At 43.7% G+C, this 23,003-nt stretch overlaps 1 protein-coding gene across 6 annotated transcripts; it reads left to right on the top strand.

The window, feature by feature from the left end:
- The first annotated feature begins 1,422 nt into the window (after nt 1-1,422).
- On the top strand, nt 1,423-22,862 carry ARSL (arylsulfatase L). 6 transcript variants are annotated; one of them, XM_064573685.1, is made up of 12 exons: nt 1,423-1,755; nt 3,891-4,412; nt 5,353-5,397; nt 6,468-6,617; nt 8,028-8,149; nt 9,613-9,735; nt 11,534-11,957; nt 13,466-13,602; nt 15,724-15,858; nt 16,549-16,711; nt 18,799-18,920; nt 22,433-22,862. In XM_064573685.1, exons 3-12 carry the CDS (start codon nt 5,375-5,377, stop codon nt 22,810-22,812), a joined length of 1,779 nt encoding a protein of 592 aa, XP_064429755.1. In that variant the 5' UTR covers nt 1,423-1,755; nt 3,891-4,412; nt 5,353-5,374; the 3' UTR covers nt 22,813-22,862. The 6 variants fall into 6 exon arrangements, with proteins under 6 accessions (XP_064429755.1, XP_054363029.1, XP_045730124.1 ...); XM_054507054.2 differs by having other exon boundaries at nt 3,520-4,412; XM_045874168.3 differs by having other exon boundaries at nt 1,423-3,655.
- The last annotated feature ends 141 nt before the right edge of the window (nt 22,863-23,003 follow it).

Here is a 23,003-nt window from a genome sequence, read left to right as displayed (position 1 = left end):
ACAGTGGAAGCCCAAGGTCCAGGTGGGTAGCGGTGGGGTGGGGTGGGGGGGAGTACAGTCCGAATTAGAACATACCTGGCAGGAATTCATGAACGCTATGTAGATGCACAGTTACATGTCATCTGAGAGCCCCCAAATGACTCAAAACCCAAGCACACAATGACCTGGTTTCAGGGCAGCAGAAAAATAGGTTTCTGGGAGGCGCTAAATCCAGGGTGTGTACAAAGTAGCCGAGGGCTTTGTTCCTGTGATTTCTCAGCTACGAGGAAGAACCCCTAGCTTCCAGGAGAAGCAGCAAGAAGCTGTAAGTCTGGGTTCAGAGCCTCCTTGTGCCCCCTGCCCTGCAGGACCGTGACAGCCAGCAGAACTTGATGATCATGTGTGTGTCAGCCATTGGTGAAACGCATTGTCACTGGGGGTCCTCAATGCAGCAGTGTCGGCAGGCATTGTGGGTTGTCACGACCCCGGGGTGGGATGGGTGGTAGTGGCATCTGGGGGGTGCAGACCAGAGATGCCATGTAACACCCCGCAATGCACAGGACCGCCCCTACAGAAGAGAATTTCCTGGTCCCTAAATGTCAAAAGGTCCCCAGCCAAGAATGCGGTCTCCTCACCGAAGGGAGAGCAAGGTGCGCTGAACCTCAGGTCACCTGGGAATTGTGATTTAGATCTCAGAGACCTGTGTTCTCTTAGTTGACGTCAGGTAAAACAACAACAGAAGGAGTCTGGCTGTCTTCCTTAAACACCAGCACCATTCAGCAGACCTGCCATGGAGCGCCAGGTATCCCCACGGAAAGGGCGCCTACCCTTCTTCCTTTGCTTTATGAAATTTGCAAAGAATTTTTGAAGCTGTGGAGTTAAAGACAGTTATCTGCCCAGCATGAGCCTCAAATCACAACTCGGCCATGCTCGGACCGCTGAGAGCAAAAAAAAAAAAAAAAGAAAGAAGAAAATACACGAGGGGCTTCGAGGATGCATCCTTTGATAGGATTCCACCCCCAGCAGTGTGCAGAAAGCTCTTACTCAGGAAAGTTTGGGAAAGGATCACATTTGCATCTAATGCTGCCTGAAATCTGCATCCTGGCCCCCGAGGAAGGAACGTGCTCCCTAGTGAATAGAAAACAAACAAACAAACAAATATGACACAAAACCCAGAAGGAGATCACAAATACGGTCATAGGGTTAGGGAGGTGCGAAGGTATTTGCATAGGATGGTGCTTGCTGATGTAAGCAGAGCTGTGTTCTGTTCCCTTTTTTTTTTTTTTTTTTAATTTCTGAGGCAGATGCCAGAGTTAGGGGGGAAAACAAGCTACAAAATTTAAGGACCGTTTAAGAGGCACTTTTCAAGGCGACGACTTTCCCATTTTGGGACACAGCCAGCAAATATCACTCAGAGTTGAACAAAGGTCGGGAATGAATGAGTCACTGCTCTCAGCACGAGTCCTCCGGGCTCCTTCTGGGAGGGTTCCGTTTTATAATGAAGAACAGAAGGTGCTCTGTAGAAAACTCACATTGCCACAGCACCAGGTCGCCGGCGACTGCCTTGTCCGTTCTCTCTGGACAACCGAACTTGGTTTCTGCCACCTCCTTGCTGTGGGTCTGGAGAGCGAATCAGCTGTGCACATGCGTGTAGCACCCTGAGCAGGCTTGGGGACTTGCAGCGGGGGAGTGCCTCCGGCCCCCGGCGAGGAGAGGCCATTCCCTGCCTTGCACGAGCAGCCCCTCGCCTCCAACCTCCAACCTCCAGCCATTCAGGTAAGCGGCTCTCCTGGGGCTCCTGGCAGGGTGGTCCCAGCACGTCCAGGGATGCTGGGCAGCTATCCCGAACAGCACCCCGCCACGGAGAGCACGCCACGTCCTCGGAGGCGGTCTGTAGAAATCTTTTAGAAGCAGTTTTGTAAAGAAGGGGGGAGAAAATGAAAAGCGAAAACATCAGTGACACATTTCTACCCCCTCCCCTTCCCCGGGGTGATTTCCAAAAGCAATGCAGACTGGAATGAACTAGAAACATAATCCAGAGGTGGGGGAAAGGGAAGGATCCTAGATTCCTACAGGTCTCAAAGCATGTGGACTGGATGTGGAAGGGGTCCTGGAGATTGGAAACTCAGCTAAATTTGGGAACAGGGCTCAGACGGAGTGGCAAAGGCAGGCTTGCTGCCCTGGGGCTGGAGGACAGCCAGGAAGCAGGGTTGCAATCTCATCCCGGTCTGGAAGAGAGTCAAAGCCTACATTATGCGTCGCACCCATTTTCCCTATCTTTTTTCTTTTCTTTTTTTTTTTTTAAGATTTTATTTATTTATTTGAGAGACAGAGAATGAGAGACAGAGAGCATGAGAGGGAGGAGGGTCAGAGGGAGAAGCAGACTCCCCACTGAGCAGGGAGCCCGATGCGGGACTCGATCCCGGGACTCCAGGATCATGACCTGAGCCGAAGGCAGTCGCTTGACCAACTGAGCCACCCAGGCGCCCCTTCCCTATCTTTTTTCTAAAAGCTGAGGTCCAGTTGACCGATAACATTGTCTAAGTTTGACGGACACACGTGTGCCTTTGGTATATGGGCCAATTGCTCTGTGATTACGACACGGGCCCTAGCTAACACCTTCCGGACGTCACAGAGTTACCATTCCTTTTTTCGCTTTGAAAAAGATTAAGATCTGCTCTGTTAGCCACTTTGAGCACTGTTGAGGATGAGCGCTCTGTTGTGCAGTCGGTCGCCGGAACTTAATCCTCTTCTCGTTGTAAGTTTGTCCCTTAAACCTCACCTCTCCAGCGCCCTCCCAACCCCAGCCCCTAGGAACCACCATGCTGCTCTCTGCTTTTCTCCCCGCTTGTATTTTCTTAAAGTTTTCTCTGCTAACAGGAAGCCAATCTGAAGGAAAGTATGCAGCATTCTATAAACTGCTGAGGTCATTGAAGCTCATTGCATTACATAGAGGTCACTCCCTTTACGTAGCTAAATATCTAGAGCATATCCTTTAGAAGATAGGCCAAAGATTTGGTGTAAGGAAACCTCATATGAGTTTTCAATTACGATTGTCAGATAAAGAGTCTCAACCGTAACCAGATATGACAGATATAACCAGCCACCTTCCCCAGAAAAGTCAGAAGCATCCCCTAATAGGTTTTTTTCTGGCAAAAAACCAAAATTTTAGGTATAACTAGATAAAATTCCTGTCTCAGCGGCACATAATGGCCATGTCTACTTTATCCTATAGCATATATTTTATATTTTTATGTAGTACATACATATTATACATTACCATATAATAATGTATAGTATGTGTATATATATTACCATATAATGTATAAATAATATAGTATGTAATTTATAAATATACATGAATAAAAATATTTATACAGACCCCCTAAGAGGTCATGATTTAAGATGTGTAGCCCAAAGTCGTGCACTGGACCAAACTAAAGGTAGGTTGCACGTGGATAGTATGAAAAGAAAGCATTTCCAGCTTCCCTCCTCTGCTCATTCTGAGACACGCTGTTCGAAACCCTCTACCTGTAAAAGCAAATCAGGCACACAGAATCCCCGACACCTTAGCTGTCCGTCAGAGGAGTGGAGTGGCTTCATGAACAACGCACACCCTGCGCGCTTCCGACTCTAGGACATTCTGGAAAGGGCAAACTTATGGAGACAATAAAAGGTCAGTGGTTGCTGGGGTTGGGGGCGGGGAGGGATGAACAGGTGCAGCCTGTTCATGCTGCCTGAAATCTGCATCCTGGCCCCCGAGGAAGGAACATGCTCCCTAGTGAATAGAAAACAAACAAGCAAACAAATATGACATAAAGGTAGAGTGGGGATTTTTAGGGCTATGAAACCAGTCTGTAGGATACTATAACGGTGGATCCATGTCGTTATACATTTGTCCAAACCCATAGAATGAGCACCACGAAGAGTGAGCCTCGATGTAAACCAAACACTTTGGATGGTAGAGAAAACACATAGCTACTATCACGAGGCGTAACATCACGCACCCTCCAGAAGCAAAATAAAAACGTGCACGGAGCTGGGTGGCTCACGCCTCACGAAAATCCTTCCTGGAAATAAGTGAAGTGAATAAACAGCGATGGCCTGATGCTAGACCTTGCCCAGTGGTGGAACCCACCAGCCTTTATCGAATCTGAAAACTTCCCTACGATGGATGCAGTCTCCGGTATCTACATACGGCCCGCAAAGGAACCTATCCCGTGGGGTCTTTTTCTGCACAAGCTTTGCCCTGTTCCAGCAGCATATAATGGCCATCTGGTTGACCACAGGTTCATTGCCCTGTCCTTCCACTGAGATGAATGCCGTGTGCGAAGGTGTGAGAAATCACCTGAGATGGCCAGGGAGCTTGCAAAGAACCCCTTATCACCTGTGAGCAAGGACTGACATCCACAGAACATGAAGGACACAGAAAGGTCAGTCTGCATTGGAAGGACACAGAGCCCATTGGCCTCTCCCAGGGAGCTGCTCACATGGCACAGGGTGGCGCTCATAGGAGGGCTGGATGCTCCCCAGACTCAGGAGCACCCTACCCCCACACCATGGAAGCCAACATCTCTTCAAACAACTGATGAGTAGAGCTTCAAGGTCACTGCAAGGGCCAAGCCAGGTCAAGGTCATTGACCCACAAAAATCCAAAGTTGGCTTTGCCTTAATGTCTGAGCCAGGGGCTGGGGGGTGGGATGGCGAGTTTGTATTTAATCAGGACAGAGTTTCGGTTCAAACAGATGAGAAATTCCCAGAGGTGGATGGTTGCACAATGGTGTGAATCTGTTCAATGCCACTGAGCTTTGCACTTAAAAATGGTCATGATGGTGAATTTTGTTATCTGTATTTATGGCAAGTAAAAATTTTTTGAAAAATACTTGTATTGGAGATCATTTCAAGTCAATAATCTTAACACTTAATTTTGCGTTTTCTTTCCTTTCTACCTTCTATATCAAAGATCAGGAATCTATGGTTCATGGGGGCAAAACTCACCTGATCTGTAAATAAGGTTTTCAGTGGAAGACAACAACATCCGGTCATGTGTCTATCGCCCATGGAGGCTGCCATGTTATAGTCGCAGAGCAGAGTAGTAGCAACAAGGATCATCTGGGTAGAAAAGCCCCAAATGTGTATCATCTGGCCCTCAGTAGACACAGGTTCTACTTTCTTAAGACAGTGTTCAGCATTTTAAGGGCCTTTTCAATGGGGAAGACCATTCTTTTTATGAGTTTTCAGTTGTTGTTTTAAGGTTTCATTGATAGCATCAGAGAGTCAAAGTCTCCCTTTCCTCAGGTACTTAGTATTTTATACATGGAATTAGTGCACATCTACTGCCTTTGTTCTGATAGACCTCTTTATTTCTTCCAGGAAATAAAAGGCAGGAGAGAACATGTTACCTCGGGAGCACTCTTGGTAAGACAGCATTACATGCGATCCTTAATCTGCTGCTTCTATGTTTCTTTTTGTCCCTTTGTGAGGACACATTGACAGAGTGGTCTTGCTCACTTAGTCACTGATGGTACATCTGGGGGAGTGATCATGGAACTCAGGATTCCTATCAGTGATCCACACTTCCCCACCCGGGAGCCTCTGAAGGAATTCTATTTCACTTTTCCCAAACCCGGTTGTCTGGTTTTCCAGGGAGCCCATATTGCAAATCTTCTTCGGAGACTCCGATCTCATCTTTATTCCATGGCACTGGGGATTGCAGTCTTGTCCTGCTGTGTATGCACGTGCCCAAGTTGGCTTCCATATATATATATATATAGGAGGGACTCCACGGATGCCACGGTTATGGTAGTAAAGATAGTGGGATAGCCACCAAGCTCCATGGCAATTCTTTCTCCTGATATGCCACCACCATATCAGGTGTCTCTGCTCTGGGCTGGAACCTCCATCACTTCAAAAGACCCACTTCCCATCAGGTATCCGTGAGTGAAAAAAGTCAGTCACATTCACGCTGGAATATATGGAGACTTTTAATAGACTCAGAATCACCAGTTGGCATTGGTGAGCCCTTGCCCTGACTTTTCATCTCTGTCTTGCTCTGCTCAGTGGCCCAACTGCCTACAAAGTGCCACAGATACCCAAGTTCAACACAGTTTCCTTATTTAAGGAAAAATCAAGAAAGGGCAAAGGGGAAGGAGCTATAACTTTTCTGGAGACCTAATCCATGCATAAAAAGAAAACCAAATAAGGCTTTTTCTTAATCATGGGTATGATCACCTAACAACAGACCCTACGGCTTAAAAAAAAAAAAAAGTTTACAGTTGAAATAAAACCATCAAGAGCATGAATTGTTTTCAACGAAGAAAAAAAAAATCAAATGCCTAAGAATGTATTCACACTCTTTGGCAATGGGATGCTAATATCAAAGTCCCCTAAAATGGTGACACACCTACAAAAGTCCCACTTACAGAAGTCACATACATGACATGGAATAGCAGTGTTAATTAAGCGTTCGTCGGCACCTTGTCTTTCAGGAGCTGGCTGACTGTGACAGTCGGCGTGCTTCTGGGTGTGAGGCCATCAGCTTGTGGGGATTTATCTGGTGCACGTCCAAACATCCTTCTTCTGATGGCGGACGATTTTGGCATTGGCGACATTGGCTGCTATGGCAACAACAGCATCAGGCAAGGGTCCGAGAGTCGCTCGTCTGACACCCTGAGGAAGACACCACTGACAATGGATCCAACTCTTCATCTGCGCCATCCAAACTTCCACAGGATTCTGCACACACTTCCTTTCACGCCCCCTAACCCTTCCTTCTTCCTACCCCAGCACTAACCCCAGCTCAGATTCATCCTACCTGTGACTCATCACTTCACTTTTAGACGTGGTTTCCATCAGCATGGTCCATGATGGACAATGTTCAAACAATCGTTGGTGTTGCATCAGAGTCAAAAACCCAAGCTTACTCACACTCCAGTTCCACCCATCAGCCCAAGTCCACCCACTCAAGCATGACTTCAGGGCTCCCTGCTGAAAAGCTCTGCCTCCGACAGACAAATCCCTGTCCCCGTCACCACCAGATATGACAGGCTCACTGTTATTGCTGGCACATCTGTCTTAGAATGAGCTCACCCCATCACCTTGATCACATTCTAATTGCCCTTGGGGACCCAGCTCAGGCAACACCACCAACATGCATCTGAATCCCACCCTCATGTACCGACTACAATATGTTGGTGCCAAGAGGTCCAATTTTCTGATCAAAACTGTGAGTCCCATGAGAGAAGGCACTCCAGACTCTCAATTCTGGATTACTCATGATGCCCATCTCCGTACCCCAGCATGTTGCAGAAACTTAGTAAACAATATCGAATTGAGTTTATGTTTCTTCGATGGTTCGGATGATATTTGAAGTTCTTGCCACTGACTTTTGGTCATTCCTAAGAATACCTTGATGTGTTAAATGATGATGCGCTGATTTCCTTTCTTTTCTTAAAATTCAAATTCAATTAATTAACGTATAATGTATTATTGGTTTCAGAGGTAGAGCTCAGTGACTCATCAGTCTTATATAGTACCCAGTGTTCATCACATCATGTGCCCCCCTTAATGTCCATCACCCAGTTACCCCATCCCCCACCCACCTCCCCTCCAGCAACCCTTTGTTTCCTATAGTTAAGAATCTCTTATGGCTTGTCTCCCTCTCTGATTTCATCTTGTTTTATTTTTTCCTTCCCTTCCCCTATGATCCTCTGTTTTATTTCTTAAATTCCACATATGAATGAGATCATATGGTAATTGTCTTTCTCTGACTGATTTATTTTGCTTACCAGAACACCCTCTAGTTCCATCCACGTCATTGCAAATGGCAAAATTTCATTCTTTGTGATGGCTGAGTAATATTCCATTGTCTATATATAGACCACATCTTCTTTATCCATTCATCTGTTGGTGGACATAAGGGCTTTTTCCATAGCTTGGCTATGTGGACATTGATGGGCCAAATTTCTATTAAATATGTATATATGCTTGTAGAAAAACCTATGTGCTTGTCTGTTAAGGAATAACACTGTTCATGTTTCCCTCTGTAGGACTCCAAATATTGACCGCCTTGCAGAGGATGGTGTGATGCTCACACAGCATGTGGCAGCTGCATCAGTGTGCACCCCAAGCAGGGCTGCTTTCCTAACAGGCAGATACCCTCTCCGATCAGGTTTGTCCTCTCTCATGTCTAACCATGGCTCTGGAGAAAAACACACTCCCTATATTAGAGGTATTAAAGCGTGCGTCCACTGCTGTAGTGGGGAGAGAATAATCTACTCCCTCCATATTTCTACCATCAGATTAGAGTCAGTAAGAGCTATAGAACCCCACAGGTAATGAGGTGACGCAGGCAGGGGGATTGAGTAGAGAGTAGACCAAAAGTTCAAAAGTCTGTGTGATGTCTTTGGCATCCTTCTGCCCTTTGGCCCTAAAGATAAGGAACCTCCATATCAAGAGTTATCTCCTTTAGTTGAAGCCAACTGATTGTAGATGTTAACCATATCTTGAAAGACCTTCATAGAAAAACCTAAACTAGTGGACTAGTGTTTGAATAACTGGGGACTGGCCTGGCCATGTGACACACTAAACTGACTCTCACAGACCCTCATATGTATGGGTCCCTGGTATTTTCTCATGCCCCCAGGGAAGAAGGAATCCTGGCTAATGTAAATTTATGTTCCACTGGTCTTCCACTGAACCAGATGCATGGTCAAAGTTTTAGAAAATCTCAGAAAGAATTCTCCTAGTTCCCAAATGATGATCGATGAGATATGTTCAGTCTTGGAGCCAAGTAGATCTTCTCTAGTAAGACTGAACTATATTCATCAAAATGGTCTAGGAGGCACAGAGCATCTTCCAAGTCAGTGTTTCTCCACCGTATACTGCAGAGCTTTAGAAAAATATTTAACCTACATTTTTAAACACTTGAGTAGATGCCTTGGGTATGTTGGGTCAGTATGAACTATATCCATCGCTCCCTACTTTATTACCACACATGAATCTTCTGGGGCATCTTGCAACCATTCCAAATTCCAAATTCCACCCCAACCAAGTAAAATCACAATCTCTGGGGGGCACCTGATTGGCTCAGTTGGCTAAACATCCGACTCTTGATTTCAGCTCAGGTCATGATCTCACCGTTGTGAGATTGAGCCTCGCGGGGGCTCCACATTCAGCCTGGAGTCGGCTTGAGATTCTCTCCCTCTCCCTCCCCCCCGCACCTTTCCCCCTGCTCACACACTCTCTCTTTCTCTCTCCCTTAAATAAATAAATAAATAAATAAATAAATAAATAAATAAATAAATAAAATCTTAAAATAAAATAAAATCACCACCTCTGGATTGACAACCAGGTTTCAGAATATTTTGGAGCTTCTCTAATGATTCCAAAGTACAGATGAGTTTGAGAATCTCTGGATTATATAAAGAGTTGGTAAAATTATAAAACTATTTTTAATTCTCTTTCCTTTTTCACTTAATTCTCTTTGTGTTTATAACCTTCACATAACAGGACAATAAGTCTTCTCACTAAGTTTTCAATTAATGTTTCACTGCATATTTTAAATGAAAATTAATAATAATGATAAATGTCACTGTGTGATAGTAACATTTCTTTGAAAATGCTTCCCCAAAGGTATGGTTTCCAGCAATGGTTATCGTGTTCTTCAGTGGACCGGAGTATCTGGAGGGCTCCCAACCAATGAGACAACTTTTGCAAAAATATTAAAAGACAAAGGATATGCCACTGGGCTAATAGGTATGTACATTTTTTTAAGTATTAAGCACATTTCCTTTATATGGAGAGTGTATTCAACCAAAAAGCTTGGAAATGAAATGGTTTTAATGCAGTGGGATTGTCCATCAGACAGAAAGCTCCATGAATGCAGGAATGACCTCAGTACCCAGACTGCCTAGTGCGAAGTAGATGCTCAAGATATATCAGCTTAATGAAACACCTGGCATTTCATAGTATTTGCTGATACACATGATAAAAAAAAAAAAAGGAAAAATTTTTTCTAATGTCAACAAGTTACCAACAATTTCCATAATGTTGTTTTCCCTAAATTCTGCACAGAAATGTGACTGCAGGGCATAATTCTTCCCTCTCTGTTTCCATAAATAGCATGCTTATTTTTCTGGATGTCAATAACCATGTCATGTATAGAATGAAGTACAGTTAAGGGTAGTAGTTTCTTGGGGCGCCTGGGTGGCTCAGTCGGTTAAGCCACTGCCTTCAGTTCAGGTCGTGATCCCAGGCTCCTGGGATCGAGTCCCACGTCGGGCTCCCTGCCCAGCAGGGAGTCTGCTTCTCCCTCTCCCTCTGTCTGCAGCTTCCCCTACTTGTGCTCTCTCTCTATCTCTCTGTCAAATAAATAAATAAAGTCTTAAAAAAAAAAAGGATAGTAGTTTCTTGACAGGGGACCAACCTGTCACTGTCATTATCATGTTATAGTGACAATTTTTATTAACAGGGCCATTTATTGATCATAAAGACCAAGACTAGCTGATACACCAAATATCAAATCCAATAGGCTCATTATCATTTTTTTTTGAGACAGAAGTCTATTCTCATGGAACATTCCTTGGAAAATCTCGTGAGGTTTTCTGGATGAGAGACGGTCATTTGGGGTGGTGGGAAGACACACAGGTCTCTATCAACGCTCTAGTAGTGACAGTAGAGAAGCTAAGCATCTGCCATTGATTGAATTGAAAGGTGTGCTCTGTAGAACATATCTCCTACCATGACCCTGATCACCATTACAGTGGTTTAACAAAGAGAAGGACAATTCCAAAGTCAGGAAACCCTTTACCCATGCTGAGTACAGCAGATTGTTTTCTAGAACAAGGTGAGCACTCTGTGCCTTCCTTATTGCTCTGCCACAGACCTTTGAAAATTCAGGTACAGTAGACTGAATAACAGTCATCAAAGATGTCATGTCCTACACGCTGGAAGCTAAAAAAATATTACCTTATATGGAAAAAGGGTCTTTGCCGATGTGATTAAATTAAGGATCTTGAGATGAGGAGATTATCCAGGATTACCCAGGTGGTCCTTATAGGCAAGGGCAAAAGTCCTTTTAAGAGAGACACAGAGGAATATATGACACAGAAGGGGAGAAGGCAGTGTGCCCACAGAGGCAGAGGTGGGAGGGATATGACCACAAGTCAAGGAATGCTTAGAGCCCCCAGAAGCTAGAACAGGCAGGAAGGATCCTCCCCAGGAGCCTACAAAGGGAGCATGACCCTATAACACCTTGATTCTGGACTTCTGGCCTCAGAACTATGGGAGCATAAATTCCTATTGTTTTAAGCAACCATGTTTATGGTAATTTGTTTCAGCAGCACAGGAAGCAATATACCACGTAATGCTGCCACACAGGGTCTTCATTCGTCTGTCTCAATGAAGCCAGGTTGTGGTTGAAATAGCAGTGAACACTACTTACATCCCTACCCTATTCCTGCGTGCAGCACAGCACCTGGAATGTGGCAAGCACGCAATACCTACTAATCAATGATCAGCTAGTTGTCACATGGGCATCCTTTTTCCCTTTCAGGAAAATGGCATCTGGGTCTCAACTGTGAATCTTCCAACGATCATTGCCACCACCCGCTCAACCACGGATTCGACCATTTCTATGGAATGCCCTTTTCCATGATGGGAGATTGCATCCACTGGGAACTGTCAGAGAAGCGTGCAGGCATGGAGCACAAACTGAATGTCTGCTTCCAAATCATGGCCTTCACTGCCCTCACACTCACCACTGGGAAACTCACCCACCTGACATCGGGCTCCTGGACTCCGGTCATCTGGTCGACCATTGCAGCCATCTTGCTCTTCATGACCTCCTATTTCATGGGGGTCTTGATTGTTCACGCAGACTGCTTTCTGATGAGAAACCACACCATCACTGAGCAGCCCATGCACTTTCAAAGGACGACGTCTCTTATTCTCAAAGAGGCCTCGTCCTTTGTCCAAAGGTGAGCACCGAAGGGGTTAGCTTCATCCTAGTGCTCTGGTCCCTGATGAAAATGCATTTCAAAAAGTCTTTCCACTTTCTTTCTGTAATGGAGATATGAATGGTGAAATCACCCTGGGCCAGAAAGATATTTTTGGTAAAGTGTGTCAGAGATGATGTTCAGTTGAACCCAACCTGATTGTGCCCATTGAAACAGATGACAAGGCAGTTGAAATTTGCTGCTGTCCCCTCCTACTTGGAGCAATCCCCATTAGGTAAGTACCCACTCATCACCACGGGCCATATTTAACTAATAAAACAAACTGAATCCCTTGAAGATTTATAATAAATTATAAATATTTTTAAAGCTCTATCCTCAGAACTAAGTTGTCCTGTTGCTAACTTTATGCTGAATGTAAATTTGAATAACAAAGGCACTTAGTATGTCAGAGCCAAGAGGGGCATGATGAAAAGCTACACCACACAGGGGCAGTTCCATGCTCCCCAAGTGTGTTCCAGTAAAGTATGAGACACCATTGAACCCCAATTCACCTGGTGGTGATAAGGTTGTGATCATGTTTCAGAACATTCTTTTCATGGAATTGTCTAACATGGGTCAGAAATGATGCTGATAATTACAGTTGACCCTTGGGGGGGACGCTGAAACTATGTGCTGCTGAAAATCACATATAACTTTGACTCCCCCGAAACTTAACTGTTAATAGCTTATTGTTGACTGGAAATCTTACTGATAGCATAAGCAGTCGATCAACACATAGTTTGTATGTTACATGCTGAGTTCTTACTACAAAGTGAGCTAGAGAAAAGAAAACATTATTAAAGAAATCATAAGGATTTATAGTACTGTACTGTATTTATATTTTTTAAAAATGCACATATAAGTGGATCTGCACAGTTCAAACCTGTGTTATTCAAGGGGCGGTTAACCGTACCTTGCAAATTACAGCGGGTGACCTGATGTGTCCTAAGTAAGTCTAAGATGTTCGCTTTTGTTTCAGTTCTTTAAGAACAGAGTGGGCCATAGAGATCAGATGGAGAGAGGGACAGATGAGGCATCTCCTAGATGGGGGAACACTCAAATTGAAATTAATAACCTAATGTCATTTTTAAAGTGTGTTTTAAAATAACCATGTCATATCCTAAACTTTGTTGCTTGAAGGCGATTAAAAAGAAAACCAAATATGCAGTATCACTTTATTCTGTATGCTAAGGTTCAAGGTGGGAACATATCCTGAAGTAATTGAAATAAATGTCAGATCAGAGAGTTGCCTGGTGTTCTGTCTTACCTTCACTTGCCAGAAGTATGTAGAGTTATAAATTGATAAAATTCAGGAAAAATATGTATAACATCAGTGCGAATTTTTCAACAGACTTTAGAAAGTTAGTCATCACATTAAAGAGTAACAGATACACTTGTTTAAGGACATGACAGTCTAGATCCATATTTTGCATCTCTAGGACCTCAGCCTGCACTTTACGTAGAAATAACTCCAGTCACTGTTATTTCAGGAACAAGCACAGACCTTTCCTCCTCTTTGTCTCCTTTCTACACGTGCACACCCCTCTGATCACGACAGAGACATTCCACGGGAAGAGCATGCATGGGCTGTATGGGGATAACACGGAAGAGATGGACTGGATGCTGGGTAAGTGCCTTTTCCCGGTGAAAACAGGACTGGTGCCCCTTCCAAAACAGCAGGAGGAAAGGACATACAGAATGAGATGAGATTAATCCAGCCTGAAGCTGGAAGAGGCAGTGTGAGTAATGTGATCTCATTGAATGTGAAGGGTGTAAGCAAGCATAGCCTTTTCCTCACTGTGTTTGCTTTCTTTCTGCTTATCACACTGTCTTGGGTGGGTTGATTTTTTTTATTTTTCCCTGGAAGAACATAGATTAAAATCCCCATGGGTGGGATTGTCTTGCTCTGTTCTCCTCGTGCATCTCCTGGGTTTGGAATGATGAGTGGTATGACACAGAGTGCACATTTTTTTCAGTGGGTACATGGATATGGACACAGCCTCTCCCCTGAGTCTCAAGCAAGGACTTGGGTGCCCTTGGGTTGACATGGTGGTGGACAGAGAGGGCTGGGGCCTTCAGGATAATGGGAATCAGAGATTTGGGGAGAAAACATACTTTTAAAAATCCATTGAAAACATCACCTTGGAGGAAAATGCATCATTTGAGTGAATTGTTGGGGAAAACGTTGGAGGTTGGGAGACATGTAAGCAAAGATAGATGTCACATCATGTCCCCAGTGGGACTTCAGGAGAAACTCACTCATCATTGCCATTATGGTCCTTGTGTGGAAAAGATTAAGAATCACTGGAAAATACAGGCTATTTTATGTGATGTCAAATCTTGAGTGTTTAAAACAGAATTCACCATGCCACAATTTGAGGGAAAATCTTTTAAATGAATACATGTGCAGATATATGTAATCAAATACATATGGAATGATAAAGTCTGAAATTCTACAGTACAGAGTTAAGAACCCCCTAAGTCCATCAAGATAAGGAGCTCTTAAGACATAGTTCAAGAATCTTCTCTATGGCTTCAGTGCCTCTGTGTTCCAGTTTCAAACTCAATCAAGCCATGGTATGATAACTTTTTTAATGAAAATCATTGTCCTGGTGTAGGTAGGTGTGGGACAGGGGATATTTAGGAGAGAGAAACCATTTTGTCTCATACTATAATACTGGGTACATGGCATTATGCATTTAATCAAAACCCTTAGAATGTACAACAGTAAGAGTGAACCACCATAGAAACTACGGACTCTAGTTAATAATAGTTTATTAGTATTGGCTCTTTGATGTCACTATGACTCAGCTTATCTATAAAACCTAAAGCTGTTCTAAAAAAAAATAATATCTATTAATTAAAGGAAGGGGATTTCATAGAACCACAAATTTTAAATCTGTGGCCAAAACAAAGCAACTAAGACAAACAAATGGCTGAACAATGGATGGAACAAAGAAAGAAAAAATAGTGACTTGGTTAATTTTAAGCTAAGCAAATGGACAATTGTCTTAATTGTGCTCAATCAAACCAATGAAAATGCAGGGTCATCAGACCGTAGAAAAAACAAGACCCAACCCAAAGGACCTACTGTTTAAATATAAGGACACAGATAAGGTAGAAGTAAAAGCTATCCAATAACAGGATCTATTTGAGACCATAGTCAGCTTTCACAACACCGGGTCCTCATGAAAAAGTAGATTGAAAGTTTTGTCTACTGTTAGAAATAAAATAATATGATTCTTGCCATCCAATTAAAAAAAAAATCTCATAGACATGGTGAATTGCATCAACCATAAGATTTCCCTTTCATGTAACTATAAGAAACTTAGAGCCACAGTGTAAACTATTCTTCATCAATGGACATACATGGCCAATGCCATTGTCAGCCTCTTTCCTAGACCCTGTTTATCTCTTTCCTTTTTTTCCCCTCTTTCCCTTTGTTTAATTGAAGTATGGTTGACTCTATAATCTTCTTTTGCCTCCTTTTTAAGTTTTTGCTGTTTTGTCCTATGTAGTCTATACCCTGTAGCTTGCCTGAAACTTTTGGAAACAGAATAGGGCATATATGAATCTTGGGTCAGTGATACTCAGGATAGCATGATTTTACTGCTAGTTACTACCATTATATGTTAACACTAAAGGCTCATTCTCATGGAGAGGTCCAAAACGTTGAAGCATACACTGAATACTTTGGTTCAAGATAATTTTCCATTTTGACCAGCTCAAATACATGTATTCTTTGCAGGGCAGATCCTTGCTACTTTGGATATGGAAGGTTTGACTAACAGCACCCTTGTTTATTTTACATCGGATCATGGGGGATCTTTAGAGGCTCAACTCAGAAACAACCAGTATGGCGGCTGGAATGGAATCTACAAAGGTAGAGAGATGACCAGATTCTTGTGTATGGTCTTTATCCCACCCTCTAGTTCCCAACCCTTCCCATGGAATGGGTCCATCCACCTCAAGAGTCACCAGGGACTACTGCTTTTTATAATTTGTCATGTTCCTACTTGATTTTTTTTTCTTAGCACAATGCAGTGGTTTTTGGTATATTCACAGAATTGTGCAATCATCATCACCACTAAACTGCAGAGCACGGTCATCTCCACAAAAAGAAATTCGTACCCATTTGCAATCATTCCCTGGTTCCCCCTGTGCCCAGCCCCTGGCAACCACTGACTTATTTCAATCTCTGTATATTTCCCTATTGTAACCATTTCATGTAAATGGAATCATGCAATATGTGGTCCTAGGCCACTGGCTTGCATTCACATGATGTTTCCCAGGTTCATCCACATTGTGCCAAGTGTTAGTGCTTCATTCCTTTTCATGACTGAATAATCTTCCATTGTATGGATGAACCACATTTTGATTATCCACTCATCAAGTGGGATGGACTCAGGAATTAGGCAATGCATCCAAGGAGAGTGGTGGCCGCATCATATTCAAACTGGAATTCTATCAACTACAGACACATCATTATTGGGTGTACCCCAAAGATTATAAAACATGCTGCCAAAAAAAACATGGCACAATCACATTCTTTTCTGTTCATGTTTACACACAGGTGGCAAAGGGATGGGGGGCTGGGAAGGTGGGATCCGCGTCCCAGGGATCTTCCGGTGGCCTGGGGTGCTGCCAGCCGGCCGAGTGATCCACGAGCCCACCAGCCTGATGGATGTTTTCCCCACCGTGGTCCAGCTGGGGGGCGGTGAGGTGCCCCAGGACAGGTACAGAACAGCCCAAGGAAACCCAAGCAACTCAATTTTTCATAGAGACAAGCATATATGTGAAATGTCATTGTCACTTTTGAATTGTGTAACACATCCATGAGATTAGTCTCTGGGAAAACACTCTAGGCTCCTTGCTATTAGCTACCGGGCTCAGCTGTCTGCTTCATTTTATGCATAGAATGTCCATTTTCCTTCTCCTGATTCTTAAGTGGAGCCATTTTTTTATGGTGGTCATTGAAAAAATCTAACAATTTACCACAGGAAATTCCTTTTCATGTAGTGTGGTAGAGATTTTGCATAGATTCCAATTTCCTCTGTCTAAAAAATTATAGAAATTTTGGGGGGAAATAGAAAATAAAATTATTTCAGAATCTGATAATAAATTATGTATACAATATGTAATCATAATGATTATGCAATCATATAATAATAAATGTGGGATTCTCATAAGTTACATATTGTATGATATATATCATCTATCTAGATCTAGATCTAGATCTATCTAGATCGGTCTAGATATGTAGATTTAGATATATCATTTAGATATATTTTCCATGTTTTATATATATTTATGCAAATATATATTTAGAAATTTTTGTGCATAGACAAAAAAATTTAATGCCTTTATGTTATTTTCTTTCAACCATCCCCTTATATGTGGACATTAGCCTTGCCTTAAAAAAAAATACCTTCTTGTCATGTTATTGCCTGTCATAATTACCTCCTTAGTAAGAATCCCTTAGAGGGTGAATTCCTGAGTCAAAGAGTATGACTGTTTATAGGTAAATCTCTTGATATATTTTGTCAAATTGTTCCTTAGGAATCACTACTAGCCATATGTGAGATGTCTATTTTAAAACATAACAGAACTAAAATAAATATAAATTCTGTACATGTAATATATATATATATAAATTACTCATACGTGTCTATACAAATATACATATATGTGTATATTATAATTTTCACTGTTTTATCCTTAGAGAGGTTGAATATTTCATACCTTAATATTCTCCTGTTTTTTCTTGCACTGAATATCATATCTCTGGTTGATTATTTTTCTAAGTGGGTGCTAATTTTTAAATTAATGTATAACATATCTTTTGCTTTGAAAATAAAAATTTGTCTGACATGTATATTGCAAATGTGTTGTTGCACTAGAAGGTAAATAAATATAACCATATAGCATTGGATATATATATATATACACACACACACACACAGACACATAAACATATACATGTGTCTATGTGTATATGAATATATGTTTTTGGAAGTGTACATATATATATATACACACACACACACACACACATATATGTTGTAGATAGATAGATAAATAGATTCTTTTATTTCATTTTTCGTGGTAACTGGTAACTCTAATTAAAATCTACAGGGGTTCTGAATTCTCTACCTCGATGAAGAACATTAGTCAAATTAGGAAGAAAGATCCCTTTTTTATGGCTTTTCTAAGTTCATGGCATTTGTAAAAATCTATCCTCAGTACTGATGATTTACATTTGACACCCAAGATCCTGAAAACTGACCACGTCCCTGGGACATAAAATGCTCAGGGCCATCCCCTCAAATTACAAGTGGTGGATTTAGGCTTTCTCCTAAGAAGGGCGGAGAAAATGGAAATGGAATCCCAAGAAACCTCCATCCTGAATGGAAATGGAGCTGGATCTTGGAAACTGAAGAAGACAAGGAAGGGAAGGGGGAGGAAGACAAGGCAGGCAGGGATGGAGGAGGGGTGTGGAGGCAAGGCACTCTGCAGACAAGGAAATGGTACCCAGTGTTGATGAAGAATACACCATATACTATAATGGCTTAGAGTCCAATACAGTATAAAACCAAAAAGGCATTTCAGTGAATCTTCAGCTTATTCTTGCATTCCTAATAAGGTTGGGCAGGTAATAACTTAAGCCGAGCATGCTGGATCCTTGGTGATCTTTTAGCCAAAGGTGGTGTTTGTAGATGAATAATGGAGGTGGCTGTTCCAATGCTTCCCTAATTGCTAAGGCTCGAGCATGCCTTCCATGCACACTTGCAGCATCCCTGAGTCCCTGTGCTCCTGTCTGCAGGGTGATTGATGGCCGGGACCTGCTGCCCTTGCTGCTGGGGACAGCACAGCACTCTGACCACGAGTTCCTGCTGCATTACTGTGAGAATTTCCTGCACGCAGTCCGCTGGCTCCAACGGGACGGTGAGTACTCTGGGTGACTGAGTCACATCTTGGCTTCTGCTCTGATGGCTCTTCTTCACACTAGCTCTTTTCTCTCTTTCTTAGCAGTACCTTCCCCTGACTTCAGCAACATCGTTCCTGATGCAAGCCGTCAATCACCTTATCACCACATAACCATTGCTTAGGGGATTTTCATATGGCTTTCCTGCACACAAGTGTTCCAGTCTGCCTCTCACCTTTGAAGCCTGTGCTCTTAATCTACATTGGTTTCCACCTGTCTCAACCACCTTCACTCGATGACATGATTTCATCCTTGTAATAATCATAACTTTGTGACCTAAGCAGCAAAGCCCATACTGAATAATTTTTGCATTTCAAAATTTCCTGGGTTATTTTGGCCCAACTGGCCTTTTAAAGGAACTGTAAAATCATTTGCAAGATTTTTTTTAATCCCATGGGAATCTGAATTGGCTTTGCATCCCATGTGTAAATTAACTCAGGAAAAAGATTGGTTATCTTTACAGTATCAGATTTTCCCAACTGAAACATGTTATGTCCCTCCACTTATTCTTCTTATTTAAAAAGTATTCCTTTCATCAAGCATATTGTTTCTGTCCCAAGTAATTTCATTGTATTTTAATTGCCTCCATGTTTATATGAATCTATTGTCCATCTTCACCTAACTGTCATTCCCAGAGGTTTTCTGTTTTCAGGGATTATTTTTCTTTTAAAAATTCAGTTCTTGCATTTACTTAAGAACTGTTATTTTTAAATTTTATACATAATTGATTTCTGCTGCTACCTTTATCTTCTGATAACAGAGTTTTCACCTATTTGAGTGGCTTTTCGTCATTTCCATCTCCCTATTACTCTGTCGTTTCCTGATATTTTCTCCTGTCTTTTGGATTTGCCTTACAGATTGATTAGATTTGTGACTTTGTGATTGCATAGGTTTTGTGATTCTTTTTTCCTCCAGTGTTTGGGAAGGGCTGTATTCTCCTTGTGATTTAACTCATCTTTCCATTCCTATTCTCTAGAAGTCTTTGGCCCTCTGAATCAAGAGTGAAGAAATACCTCTTGGGATCTCCCTTATTTGAGGAAGCTACCATAGACTTTTTTTTCTTTGAATGTCCCTCCCTTTACATCCATTCTTTTCAATATTATTGTAATCTGGTAAGGCTTTTATTGTTACCTTTCATTTGTTTAAATTATGTATTACACATTTCCTTCCCTTTTGGGGGGTTTTCTAAAAACTGTCATTCCATTGTATATCTCAGTCTACATCCATGCATGCCTGGCAGCACAAATAACTGGGTCCAGTGTTCAAATCTGTTCTTGTACATTGTGGCTACCCCATTACTGACCCCTCATCTCTCAGTCATTGGGTGAATACTTCTGTATTTTTTCAAGGGGAGTAGATGGGGAGTGTATTCCCATTATCCAAGCCTCTTCAGTGGCACCTTAACTGGCCTTCACAGATCCACTGTTTATCCTACATGCATAATCCACTTAGCTCCCTTCTGAAAGCCATCCCAAGACCACCCGCAGCACACACATTGGAACAAATTCCTCCAAATTCCTCCTTGTCCTATGAGCTAGCCCCCCCAAATCTTTGAGAACACTCACAGGGGGACAGGATCTCCATGTGACTGGCTCATTCCTGATATTCAAAGGCAATATTACCTTCTCAGCAAGGCTTTCTTGACCCAAACAATTCCCCCATGGTGCACCCATGGCCCCCACACACTCACACCTTCACCATCGTCTTCCACACTGCAGTTTTCTTATTTCTGTGTGTTTACCACAGTTGGGCCTGTTTCCCCTCACTAAGATTTTGTCTGTCTTCTCTTTGTGCTCAACACATTTGCTGAATTATGATAGCAATGAGTGACCTTTAATGAGCATGAGATGGATAGTATTCCATTTCACCCTGGAAACAATGGCAGATGAGGATGGCTATCCCCAGGTCACAGGTGAGCAAGCTGGGAGCTGCTAGGTCACCATAAGTGCTCAGAGGCAGACAGAAGCCAGAGATTTTAATCACAGGGTACACGTCTGTAAATACCAAAGCACAGTGGTGCCAAGCCCAGGGAGCAGGACTCAGGCAGGGGGTAGGAAAGAGGGAGGCATGCCCTCCTTTGCACACACTTGCTAGGTGCACAGGGCTGTGCTTCCTGGCCTCCTTCTTAGATCCCAGGAGCAGCCCTGATCCTGACCCATATCTGTCCCTGCTTCCTGGTCTTTCTGCCCCTGGAGCTGCTCCTGGAGGAGGCAGGCCCACCAGAATCCTGCTCTCTACCCTCCAGTTACACACATGACTTCCCCAGACTCACTGCCCTGTGGCGGATACAAAGGATGGGCACGGAGGCCTCCCTCCTGAAGCAGCAGGAAGCCAGGGAGGCTAGGCTGTGCGGCTAGCACAACCCAACTCTGGGCAGGAGGCTGGTGCAGGGACCTCCATGGCCCCTCCTTCCATTCTTTCAAAGTCCCTTCCTGAGGCAGAGCTCGGTCTGGTGCCCTCCCAGAGGCTGGAGGTGGTTTGCTATGACTTGCTCCGCCCTTCCCCTTTCCTTCCTTCCTTCCTCCTTCCCTCCCTTCCTTTGCCTACCGATGTTTTCCTGTGGCTGCCTTCCTAGCTAGCTGCCAGGAGCCTTGGAGCAAGCTTCAGGAGAACGCTGTTGCCATTTTAAGGCTCTGAGCATCCTGCCTGGAACTACCTAAGACCTGAGGAATTCCCTCCTTTGCAAACAGTTGTACCGAGCCGGAATTCAGTCTTAGCAGACCGCCAGGGACTGGTGGCTTACAGACAACAAACTTACTTCTCCCAGTTCTGGGGGTTGGACACCCTTAGATGGGCTTCTGCTGGGCGGTAGACTACCACCTCCTTGCTGTGTCCTCACGTGGTGGAGACACACAAGGGAAGCAAGCTCTGTTCTGACTCTCGTAACGACACTCATCCCATTTTTGAGGGCTCTGTCCTTGTGACCTGTTAATCTCCAAAGCCTCCACCTCCCAATTCCATTCTGTTGGGGGTCAGGGATGCAATATATGCATTTCGGACGGACACGATTTCAGTCCCTAACATTCACACACTGTAAAATTCACTCGTTTAAAATGTACAACTTTGGGGCATTTGGCATATTCACCATGTTGTGCAAACATCACCTGTATCTAGTACCAGGACATTCCCTTCCCCCAAAGAGACCCTGTCCTCATTAGCACTCACCCCCCATTCTCCTCCCCAGCCTCTGGCATCCACTCTTCTCCTTTCTGGGTCTATGGATTTCCCTGTTGTGCACGTCTCATACAAATGGGATCCCGCACTCTGTGGCCTTGTGTGTCTGGCTTCTCTCACTGAGCATCCTGTTTTTGAGGTTTATCCACAGGTCTCAGAGCTTTATTTATTTTTATGGCTGAATCTCATCCCATGGTGTGGGTGGACCACATCTGTTCATCCATTCATCTGGGCTTCTCTCCAGCAATGCATTCTATTTCTCCACGTCAACCTTCTGAGATTCTTGTCCTTCCCTCAGGAGGAAGACTATGGAAAGTCCACTACACGACCCCAGTGTTCCACCCAGAGGGAGCCGGCGCCTGCTACGGGAGAGGGGTCTGCCCGTGCTCCGGGGACCAAGTGGCCCATCACAACCCACCTTTGCTCTTCGACCTGTCCAAAGACCCTTCCGAAGCCCACGCCCTCACCCCGGACACGGAGCCCTTGTTCTATCAGGTGATGGACACGGTCGCATGGGCCGTGGAGGAGCATCGCCAGACGCTCAGCCCGGTTCCTCTGCAGCTGGACACGTGGGGCAACATCTGGAGACCTTGGCTCCAGCCCTGCTGCGGCCGGTTCCCCCTCTGCTGGTGTGATTGGGAGGGAGACCCAGAATCACTGACTGCCAGGGAGAGCTAGCTCCTTCCCTGATCCCCGCACTTCTGGTCGAAATACAACTCCCCGGTGAAGTTCAGTCGTCGTCCGTTTACGTGGGTGGAATAGTTTTGCACTTCAAAACACAAAAGGTATAAGGAAGACGCAGCGGCATGCAGTCACCCCCAAGTAAACCAAACCACCGAAGGGTTGTTCAGGCCCCCTGCCCCCCAACA

This window comes from Mirounga angustirostris, unplaced genomic scaffold, assembly GCF_029215605.1.
Source record: "Mirounga angustirostris isolate CCGP_5_RB_7025 unplaced genomic scaffold, mMirAng1.0.hap1 SCAF_11, whole genome shotgun sequence".
NCBI lineage: Eukaryota > Metazoa > Chordata > Mammalia > Carnivora > Phocidae > Mirounga > Mirounga angustirostris.
The sequence above is the reverse complement of the archived record's forward strand: the minus strand, read 5'-3'. Positions and strand labels throughout refer to the sequence as shown.